The following is an 11,480-nucleotide window of genomic DNA, read 5'->3' on the forward strand; positions in this document are numbered from 1 at the left end:
GCCCCTGTCTCGAGCCGCTGGTGCCGTACCAGTGTTTCTCGGAGAGCGGCTGGTGTGTGAGCGGCAGCTGCGGCAGTCGGCACACCTCGGCTCGTAGCGCCGCCACCAGCTCCGCCAGACTCCAGAAGCCGGTCGGCGCCGTCCGCAGCGGACACTCGTACTCCTCTGTGGCCGAACACGCACCTCAGTTACCACCGCTGTCGCCGAATGCAGCGGCGGGCCCCGAACACGGAACACATGGGACTGTGGTGTGGGACTATTTCTCTGCATACGACGGGCCCCCTAGATGACTGAAACGAGTATTCCCTCAACTCCTGAGAAGTTGGTTCGTCAGGTCTCATATGGAAATCACATGTAGGAGGCAAACAAAGCCAAAATACACTGACGAGTAGAAAACGACTTAGTGCGGCCAGCATACACATCAACATCAAATATTTCCATAGATGGCACCAAAATACCTCCAATCAGTAATCATACACCAGCATAAGCCACCTTTCCCCATTTCTCCCTCTGAAGGCCGACGCACGGTGACGCCAAGCCCCGCCTCTGTCCCCGCCGGCGCCCTCCACACCGAACGTCGCACCTTCAGTCACGCCGTCCTCGGCCGGCAGGAACTGCGGCAGCAGCAGCAGGTTGGCCGGCTTGCCCGTGACCTCCGGCTGCGCCTGGCTGACCACATGGCCGGTGCCGACGCCGACGCCGCCGCTCACGGACAGGCCGCACGAGCCGAACGCCGACCGGTAGAACTCCTGCCGGGCGCGCCGCCGTCAGCGCGCGACAGCGCCTGACCCGGCGCCGGTGTGCCGGCTGGTTACGCGGCGCGGCCCCGGACCCGCACGGTAGCAGCGTCCAGCCAGGCTCGGCCCGGGCGGCGGCGGGAGGAGGGAGGGTCTGACCCGCTCGGAGGGTGGCTCCTCGGCCCGGGCGGCGGCGGGAGGAGGGAGGGTCTGACCCGCTCGAAGGTGGCTCCTCGGCCCGGGCGGCGGCGGGAGGAGGGAGGGTCTGACCCGCTCGGAGGGTGGCTCCTCGGCCCGGGCGGCGGCGGGAGGAGGGAGGGTCTGACCCGCTCGGAGGGTGGCTCCTCGGCCCGGGCGGCGGCGGGAGGAGGGAGGGTCTGACCCGCTCGGAGGGTGGCTCCTCGGCCCGGGCGGCGGCGGGAGGAGGGAGGGTCTGACCCGCTCGGAGGGTGGCTCCTCGGCCCGGGCGGCGGCGGGAGGAGGGAGGGTCTGACCCGCTCGGAGGGTGGCTCCTCGGCCCGGGCGGCGGCGGGAGGAGGGAGGGTCTGACCCGCTCGGAGGGTGGCTCCTCGGCCCGGGCGGCGGCGGGAGGAGGGAGGGTCTGACCCGCTCGAAAGGTGGCTCCTCGGCCCGGGCGGCGGCGGGAGGAGGGAGGGTCTGACCCGCTCGAAAGGTGGCTCCTCGGCCCGGGCGGCGGCGGGAGGAGGGAGGGTCTGACCCGCTCGGAGGGTGGCTCCTCGGCCCGGGCGGCGGCGGGAGGAGGGAGGGTCTGACCCGCTCGAAAGGTGGCTCCTCGGCCCGGGCGGCGGCGGGAGGGAGGGTCTGACCCGCTCGGAGGGTGGCTCCTCGGCCCGGGCGGCGGCGGGAGGGAGGGTCTGACCCGCTCGGAGGGTGGCTGCTCGGCGGGGAGACGGCCGCCCACGCTGAGCCAGCCCGTCTCGTGTGGCCCCGTGCCGGACTGACGTCGCAACGTCGACCGCTAACCCGGAGCCGACGACCCGCGCGAGCCACACCGCGGTTCCAGTGGCGGCGCCGGTACCTGCGCGGTGATGTTTGAGGGTGTGATGCCGCTCCAACGGACGCCTTTGCAAGCAAGTCACAGAAAATCGTCAGTTTTTCGGGACAATTCTTGAACACACCTGACTGAGCACAGCGCCAAGGCGCGGAAAATCTACAACGGTCATTTGCATGTGATGAACACATAAGCGTCTGACCAACGCGTATCAGCGGTGGGTCCACATAACCAGTCAGCACTTGCGGAGGCCCCGGGCACTTGCAGATCCACCGTTTCCTGCTATTACACGGAAGACGACAGGTGACAGTGACAAATGGGCATGCCAACGGTGTCACGGGTGTGACCCCAGAGTCGGGCGCCGTTCGGGGGGCGACCACCTGCATCTGGCTGATGCTGTCTGGCTGGAAGTGTGCCAGCGTGCAGCGGTTGTGGACGAACACCAGCTGCGGGTAGTGTTCGGTGGGTGTCGCGTCCGACAGGGCCGTCGACGAGGCCGGCTTCAGCATCTCCGCAGTCTGCAGCAGTCTGAGGGGCAGGAATCCGTCGGTCGGCAGCGCTATATCAGCTACCGATCTACAGGTGTTATGGGTCATTAGGTAACTATTCCTCAGCGTCGAGATATTCAAGACATCAAAGGCTACCGACAAATAAGTCTGTCACGTCCGTGGAATGTCCACAGAAAGCGAGACCGTATGGTGCCCTCCAGACATGACAAACTTGTAGGTGGCATAGCTCGATACGGCTGAGCAAAACCAGCCTGCTCGGTACGCCTCAGTTAAAAAATGTCCGACTCATGTTGGAATGCAATATGTTTAGCCTAGGACCCCACCAAAAGAAGTCCCCACCGGAAAACGTGGAGCTCGGCCGGCCACAAAGTCCTGCAAAGCGTCACCTATTTTTCCCTCTAAGCATTTTTCAGTATTATGCATTTTTGGCAGTAGTCGACACTTGTTTTATCCATCGCGTGGTATTTTTCTCCATGCCCCGGCTGAGAAAGACTGCATTGTAAAGTCGCATCGCAGGTAGACGGCATCGTTCATCTGACAGGCACTGACAACGTGAACCTCATCATGGAAAACAACACACGATATCATACGAAGTATAAAATTTCCGGCTCTAAATTCAAACCACCACTTGTTTTATCGTTGTCCGATTTCATTCGCAATAAAAGAGGATTAGCTACAACCATCTGCACAGGCGATACTACTCCATCACCTAAAAATACGGTATATGGTGTCATATCCATCACAAGAAACAAGCAACAACGCGTCATTTAAACAACCTCAGTTTTAGAAAGGCTGAGCTCACGACTTGAGCTACTCCACGATGTTTCCTCGCAAATACCTACACAAAGTCCCGGTTATCCTGGAGCCTACGGTAGTATAAACGCACGAATTCAATGGTTACGATACTTTCCGATCTGGTAAGAGCTAACTGCCAAATGGCATCATCGCAGTGACGCAGTTATTCCTTACGTCAAAAGCGAAGTTTCCAACACAATCTATTTCAATAATCACTACAATAACCGCCGCGAAATCTAAGCTAATATGCCACTCTCTGGCCACGCATGGGCCTTCGCCTACCTGGGCCATGGACCGGGACAAGCTGGCTAGGATGCCATCTCAACCGACCCTTAATCCGGGGACGTTAGCTGACATACCGAGGGCGCTTCACGCCGGTCTACATAAGTGATGAATGTCACCCCTAACGTGGTCTCGGGGACAAGAAAACACCAGGGCGGGTGGAGACCCGACAGACACCGCCTCGTCCCGTTGTTTATCGACGTCCTAACTGCCGGGGTCACGGGGGTCGCGTTTTGTCCGGGCTCAACACACTACGTATAGTGCACCACAGCAGCGCCACCTGTTGAGTGCAGTCCCCTCCGTCCCAATGAAACATCGCTATTGCCAGGTTGTTAACCCACTTCTGACGTCGTTCATCTCTTTTGCTCAGTGACTGCTCTCGACAGCCCAAACAGCTGCTAACGAAGACTGGCTTGAGGCTGTTGGCCGCCCGTTATGGAGCACAGGAAGGGGAGGGGGAGGGCAGACGCGGAGGGGGGGGGGGGGCTGGCGCCCGGCGCTGCGTCCCCAGAGGCCCCGGCCCCCGGCACGCGGACGAAAGAGGGTCCACGTCATCCGGCATTTACGAGCGTCACATGAGCCCAGCTGGCGGGCCGCCCCGAACGGAGCCGGGATGGCCCATCTCGCCCGTCGCCGTCTGGAGGCGCTGCCTGCAGCGGAGGCCACAGGGTTCGCACGCGGCGGCGGTCGGCCAGGTCAGGTTGCCTGGTCGGTTTACTGACCGGTTCGGCACGCTCGCTGGGTCGCCGGGTCCGCCATCGAGTCGACGAGGTCGCCGTCTATGTGACGGATCTGACGTCCAGACCCCCAATCAGGTCAGTGACTGACCTGGCAATGTCATGGCCCGTCTCACTGACCTCACGAAGTCGCAGATGAGTCAGCTGACCAGATCAGGTCACCAGACGCGCAGCTGACCTGACCAAACCACCGCCGCGGGGGCAGACTGATCAGTCCATTCCCCCGTCCGCAACGGCGACCTGACGTCCCGTCTGTCACTCCACTGACCTGACGAGGTCGCCGTCCACCCACCAGTCCTGCACCACCAGTACCACGTGGCAGACGGTGTAGAGGAAGGCCAGCTGCTGCAGCGCCAGCAGCTCCATCTGCGTTTCCAGCGACCTGGCCGGCAGCGGCGTGCGCGTCGTGATGGGCGTGCCGTCCCGCCGATGGGAGGCACGACCACGCCACATCCGCGAGCGCGTCACGACGGCGTACGTCCCAGGACAAGCGCGGGGCTGGGGTGCTCGCGCTGCACGAGCCGTCATCAGGCATGACAGGCTGCCGCAGCTGCAAATGACTAAATGGGATGGCGGTCGTTTAAGTAGATAATGTCCATGAAATGGGGTCTCGCAAGTGCAGCTAGCAAATGCACAAAGAGCTTCCGGTTTTCACTTGGGATCCAAGGACCAATACGGGGCTGTTCTGGTAAGGCGCAAGATGCCGACGAGGGATGCACTGGGAACGTTAATGCCTAGTGTAAACAGGCCTGCAATAGTCACAATGGATGACCATGGCTCGCATCAGACACGGTGTGTCACGGCAGCAGTGATGTGACGACGGGTGACCGTGGCTCGCATCATGCACGGCGTGTCACGGCAGCAGTGATGTGACGACGGGTGACCGTGGCTCGTATCAGGCACGGCGTGCCACGGCAGCAGTGATGTGCCGACGGGTGACCGTGGCTCGCATCAGGCACGGCGTGTCACGGCAGCAGTGATGTGACGACGGGTGACCGTGGCTCGCATCAGGCACGGCGTGTCACGGCAGCAGTGATGTGACGACGGGTGACCGTGGCTCGTATCAGGCACGGCGTGTCACGGCAGCGGTGATGTGACGACGGGTGACCGTGGCTCGTATCAGGCACGGCGTGTCACGGCAGCAGTGATGTGACGACGGGTGATCGTGGCTCGCATCAGGCACGGCGTGTCACGGCAGCAGTGATGTGACGACGGGCGACCGTGGCTCGTATCAGGCACGGCGTGTCACGGCAGCAGTGATGTGACGACGGGTGACCGTGGCTCGTATCAGGCACGGCGTGTCACGGCAGCGGTGATGTGACGACGTCAAAAGAAATCAAACGTCCAACAAGCTCAAACATAAACGGTGACAAAGAAATATACAATACGGCCAGTACAACACAGCCTGCAGACATCTGAACCCTGATTGCATTCCCTGTCGGTATACCAAAGAAGCTCCGTGACCTACGGACGAGCAATCCTCCAATGGTTGGCGCGTGGGGACTCCCGCATGGGGGCCAGAGTTCGCATCCCGGTTATGCCATGGTCCTTGAGCGCTAACATGGTCAGTGCGGTCGCTGACGTTCTATTTACGGGGCGTGACAACGTGAGTCACGTTCCTTTTTATGACGCAACAGTTGTGTGACCTACTGGCATGGCATGCATCCCACAGGACAGCGTGCGGACTCCGGTAACAACTGCGGTCCGTCATCATGGCGCCGCACCCGCCACGGTTCGTCGCCATGGCGCCGCAGCCGTCTGCGGTCCGTCGCCATGGCGCCGCGCCCGCCACGGTTCGCCGCCATGGCGCCGCACCCGCCACGGTTCGTCACCATGGCGCCGCACCCGCCACGGTTCGTCGCCATGGCGCCGTAGCCGTTTGCGGTCCGTCGCCATGGCGCCGCGGCCGTTTGCGGTCCGTCAGCAGCGAGCTCTGCACAGCGCACGTACCCACTGTCTCCAGGCAGCTTGCGGTCGCCCTGCGCCAGCAGGTCGACGATCGACGGCGAGAGGATCGGCTGCGTGTCCAGCAGCACCACCCGCTGCGGCGTCACCAGCATCTCCACCCCGTTGGTGCGGTGCTCGCTGTTGAGCACCTGCTGCACCGTCTCCGGCGGGAACAGGTACTTCCTGTGGGACGTGGCGCGACAATGACGCGGGCGGTGGCCGGCGAACGGTGAAGCGGATGTGCGACGGTGGCGGGGGCTGATTGCGGCTAAAATCGGGGAGTTTTGGACCTCTTTGGGAGGAAATCACCACGAAGACTGAAAATGTCGGCGTGTTACACGCCGACATTGGGGGAGAAGGCGTTTCCGTTAGTTTTATTCCCCGAAGGCTTCAGGATAGAGCCACTGGCCTTTGTGACAAGTACAGAATGTGACGCCTGGGACGTTCACCACGGTAGTTTCGCGACATGTTGAGCGAAGCACTGCTCTGTTGATTTTGTTGTGGTCGGTAGCTTAAAAAGATACCCTGCCGCGGATCACACGTTGGAATTTTTCCTTTTTATTATTTTCACCTGAATAGATGCTATGTAAACTGAATCAGGCAGTCTGTATAGGATGGCGAGGACAGAGCAATGATAACCGATCTCCCGCGCCGGACCCCTATGCCGAGAAGGTTCAGGTCTCCAAATATGTTTCCATTGTGAGCCCTGGACCCGAGTCGACAGCTGAGCACGCCTAGAGCACGCCACAGCCACGACCCCCCTTCCCCCCCCCCCTCCTTTGGCCGGATTACAGTTGCCCACTCAGCCCTCTCCCCCCCTAACACGTTTCACCGCGCAAACTGAGCTTTCTCATCAAACAGTCTAGTCACTGATGCCGCGGAGTCCAATTGTAACGGTTTTAGCTCCATTACCTGATAATACTTATCGGTATTGCCGAGCATTCGAACCAAGACCGCGCATCCACATTCAAATCGGGTCAGAGCAACACAATTTGCGCAATATGGTGTGATGGCTTACTTGAGCGGGCAAAATGGAGCTTCTCCGCCCAGCATGGACATGACCGTCGATTTACCGACTCCCTGGCGCCCCACGACGCCGACGACTAGATACTCAGTTCCCTCCCCCAGCCACGAGATGGCAGTGTCCACCATCTGCAGGTTCTCGTTGAGAAGTGGACACGGCCGGGACATTGTCTGAGGGAGCAGTCCATGCTCTTTCAGCTGCTTTCTTGATGCCGGACCTAGGGGAGGAAAGATGTACATGTTTACTGTGCTGAAACTGCACACAAATCGATGATCAATAAGAATTTGCCAGTCCCACTTTGGAATTGACACCATCTTATAACTTTGTAACAATATTTCACATTGAAAGAGCCCATCCCACATAGACAAAATATGTGGTGGTTAACTCCCAAGTCCTTTCTATATGCGTTATCATAACAGTAATTTTATATATTTTGGGAAATGAAACTAAACATATTGTTCAGCTACTAGTATCCACTTAAATGCACACACAGCACTCAGTATATCTACTAGCTCCCTAGCTGCAGCTCTAGCAATATCTTTGAGAAATACAGCTCATACACAGCTGTGGACTGAGACCCCAGGATGCCACATCATGTGCAGATAGAGTACACCTTATGGAGCAGAAACTGGTTACATCACATCAAACACACCACTTTAGTATGTGTGTGTCATTGGGGCTTTATGACGCACTCAGCTGCTGAGGCTATATAGTGTTGCCTGCCTCTCACCCTGGCAGGAAGGGCGGGCACCGCTGGGAATCAAACCCAGTACTTCTGGTTTCCTGGACATGCAGTGGTTAACACACAAGCATTAACCACTACACTACCAGCACCCCCACTTGAGTAGAATCTGCTAGTCTGCACCATTTGGGAGGCAATGCAGGGAGCAGTAAAACCACACCATTTCTGCACTCAACCCATTTGCTATACTGAAGATTGAAAATGGTGTGGAGAAACCATGCACATGATCCCCAGCTTTTAGCACCTTTTCAGTCTTTTTTCCCTTTAAGTTGCAACAAACATGGTTCAGATGGTAGCCACCAGTCTGTTCAAATATTACCAGTTGTGCTGACATTTATCTCACTGTTGTCATGGGATAGGGTCAACATTGAACTGAGCAACTTGAATTTGTCTCCCCTCACATTTACTATAACTGGAAAGGCATCACAACAAAGAAACAACAACCACAAAAATATAACCTCAGACCTCTATCTCTCTTACGTGGCTCAGCAGCAGGCTCTATGGAAGGTAAAACCACTGTCTCGTCCTTGCGCATAACAGTGATGGGACGTTCCACAGAGGCAGGTCTTGCCTCATTGCCTGACTCCTTGGTCAGCAGCACTGGCTGTGGACAGTCCATGGTGCTTCCTGCAAAGGCCATGGTATTCTGGGAGATGGAAATATGGTAGCCTGTAGCATGAGCTACAATAACCACCCATAAATTAAAATCATGACACTGAGCCGCAATATTGTAATAAGATACTGGGAGCAAAGGAGCCCCTTGGCCCTTCGGATCCCATATGCCTATGTGGTCATGAAAGAACAGAGGGCCGACATCACCATTCACAAAAATACATGGCCATGCGACTGAACTTCTCATTACGGCAGCGCGCCGGCCAACGTCTCTCTGGAATTACGTGAATAAACCCTCCCGTAACTTCTTCATCTGATGGCACCGACATTGGTTTAGCATATCCCACCTCGGCAACAGCGAGAAGTGCGAACCCTCTACTCCGTTTGAGTGCGGCAGCAACCCGCACGCGACGCCGGACGCATCCGGAACGGGCGATGTACGCAAATGCACGGAATGCACTGTAGGCCGATGCCTCATGCAAACCGTGCGAGGTAATAGCCTGTTTCGTCGCTGCTGCGCCTTGTTAGAGACAAGATGGCAGCCTATAAGCACAGACCTGCGAAGGGACGGATAAAAAACTGCATCCGACTACGCGAGAGGTAGATGCACTCTGCTGTCCGCGGAAGGGACTCGTGCACTGCATTGTGTACTGCAGTTCACTGTGCTTTACTGTATTGCACTGTGCGCTACTGTCGCAACTGCCCAACAGCATCGTCCCATCGGCTACAAGCGTCGCCGCGTCTGATCTTCCCTCCCTGCTCCCGGCCGTCGAACACTCCCTGCCCGCCGCCGTCACCTCAGGCCAGGCTCGGGGTCCGCCGCCGGCTGGCTGCAAAATTTGGAGAACGAAACCGTGCCGACACCTGAGCCCAGTTCAGTAACTGACTGATGCCTTTCCTTTAGCTACGTTTCGGGTCTTCAGTTTACTGGCAGCAGCCGGTAATTATCGGTCTTCGGTTCACTTGTAGTTCAGTAGATTTCATGAACGGCTCGATGAAATGGATCACCAATCACAATACCAATCTATTGCATTGCACCCTCAGTGATCTTGGACGTAGCAAGTGAAGAAATCGGCGCGACGCGACGGACAACGCGTCCACTAGTCTCTTAGCCGTTCCCTAGAGAAAGAGCTTGGGTCCGCAATAGATGCGGAGGTCCGTACTCAATCATTACATAAAGGTTAACATGAACAAGTTCTTTGTATTTGGTGGGTATCACATGATGTGATGTGATTCACACATCGGACCAGAATCGCAGAACAGTGGTCCCTCGACAGCCAGGCCATCAGTGTCATTAACGTAACCCAGGCGACTACGGCGATCCGTACAGCACAGGCTACATGAACACGCTAGGGCTCATAGTAATAATGCCTGTGGTATACGTGATGTCAGCATCGCGCATATCAGTGCACGCTTCATCGGTGGGCAATACGTTCCTTTCGCACCTGATGCAGCTGCAAGCCAAGAGGAATACAAAGATAAGCGACGCCCACCCTTAATCTATACAAATGGCACGAACACCATCGTCCCCAGGCGGCTACCAATGCCCCGCATATGTCAAATGGTAAGCTCGCAATAATGATGTACATGAACTAAGCATCACCTTGCTGGCCGCTGCAGGGACGCACCTGACGCCGTACCCCGAAGCAGTGTGACATACACCAGGTTGTTCAGCGCTCCACGTAACTGGCACGGCCATCCGCGTCCGAATCCGCCCGGCTCGGCGTCGCTTCGAGTTCGACTTCGCGTCCACAGAAGGACGGATCCTGTCCCACGGTCGTGCGCTCACGCCAGCACGCCGCCAGTGTACTGAATCAATGCGGTGCGCCACCCCAGCCAATGGGGTGAATCGCTTACAAGAAGGTGCATACGTGAGTAAAAACAAGACGTACCAGTTGCACACAATATGGTCGATTCCATGCGAATAAGCCGCGTAAACGCGCATACCATCCTCCGGTTTTTTTAAAGCATTAAAGCATAAGCGAATGCTAGCAGCGTTAGCTGAGTGCCACCCTCTGGAATGCTTCGTCTGCCTGCAGCAGGGCGCCATGCCAGCCGCGGCCCGAGCCGTCACCTCCGACCCGTGACAGGCCCGGCGTCCGCATGCCGCCACTGCCGGCCCCAGTCCAGCCCGCTGAAGTAGGGATGCCGGCGGATCTGGACCGTCACAGCCGGCCCCCGTCCAGCCCGCTGAAGTAGGGGTCCCGGCGGATCTGGTCCGTCACAGCCGGCCCCAATCCAGCACGCCGAAGTAGGGATGCCGGCGGATCTGGTCCGTCACACCCGGCCCCAGTCCAGCCCGCTGAAGTAGGGGTGCTGGCGGATCTGGTCCGTCACAGCCGGCCTCAGTCCAGCCCGCTGAAGTAGGGGTGCCGGCGGATCTGGTCCGTCACAGCCGGCCTCAGTCCAGCCCGCTGAAGTAGGCGTGCCGGCGGATCTGGTCCGTCACAGCCGGCCTCAGTCCAGCCCGCTGAAGTAGGCGTGCCGAGGGATCTGGTCCGTCACAGCCGGCCCCGGTCCAGCCCGCTGAAGTAGGGGTGCCGAGGGATCTGGTCCGTCACAGCCGGCCCCAGTCCAGCCCGCTGAAGAAGGGGTGCCGGCGGATCTGACCGGCGTCCGGGCGCAGCTCCGGCCGCCGCTGCAGCAGCGCCGCCAGCAGGGAGCGGGCGGCCGGCGGCGCGGCGGCCGGCAGCCTCAGCGCCGTCAGCTCGTGCAGGCCGGCCGGGTGCAGCCGCTGCAGCGGCCGGCTCGTCACCAGCTCGAACAGCAGCGCGCCCAGGCTCCACCAGTCGGCGGCGGCCGAGGCGCGGCCGGCCGGCGCCGTCAGCTCCGGCGCCGCGTACAGCCGGCGCGCGGCGCGACGCGACAGCGATGTCCGGCCCGCCGGCAGGCGGCAGAAGTAGGTGAGGCACGCGTCCCCGGACGGTGTCAGCAGGATGTTCTCCGGGCCCAGGTCCCTGCCGGCCGGTCAGCGAGCGAGTGTCACGGCCACGGCCTCCCCGGAGAGCCAGGCTCATGCAGTCCGCCCGGTACTGGCCACAGACACTTCGCACTCACTCGACGAAACACGCGAGCACACGTTC

General features: G+C 59.1%; 1 protein-coding gene across 1 annotated transcript in view; it reads right to left on the reverse strand.

Moving 5' to 3' along the window:
- Window positions 1–8,858, reverse strand: part of LOC119109057 (protein SMG9) — a 16,365-nt gene extending 7,507 nt beyond the window's left edge. Inside the window, exons 1-8 of the mRNA XM_037232597.1 lie at window positions 8,745–8,858; window positions 8,266–8,412; window positions 7,038–7,260; window positions 6,023–6,202; window positions 4,341–4,454; window positions 2,130–2,277; window positions 584–749; window positions 16–165 (exon numbers count right to left, since the gene is read on the reverse strand). Of these exons, the coding sequence (XP_037088492.1) occupies window positions 16–165; window positions 584–749; window positions 2,130–2,277; window positions 4,341–4,454; window positions 6,023–6,202; window positions 7,038–7,260; window positions 8,266–8,404 (1,120 nt within the window). The 5' untranslated portion in view covers window positions 8,405–8,412; window positions 8,745–8,858. The remainder of the gene's footprint in view (window positions 1–15; window positions 166–583; window positions 750–2,129; window positions 2,278–4,340; window positions 4,455–6,022; window positions 6,203–7,037; window positions 7,261–8,265; window positions 8,413–8,744) is intronic.
- Window positions 8,859–11,480: the final 2,622 nt, after the last annotated feature.

The sequence above is a fragment of the Pollicipes pollicipes genome, unplaced genomic scaffold (assembly GCF_011947565.3).
Source record: "Pollicipes pollicipes isolate AB1234 unplaced genomic scaffold, Ppol_2.1 Scaffold_2555;HRSCAF=2994_pilon_pilon_pilon, whole genome shotgun sequence".
NCBI lineage: Eukaryota > Metazoa > Arthropoda > Thecostraca > Pollicipedomorpha > Pollicipedidae > Pollicipes > Pollicipes pollicipes.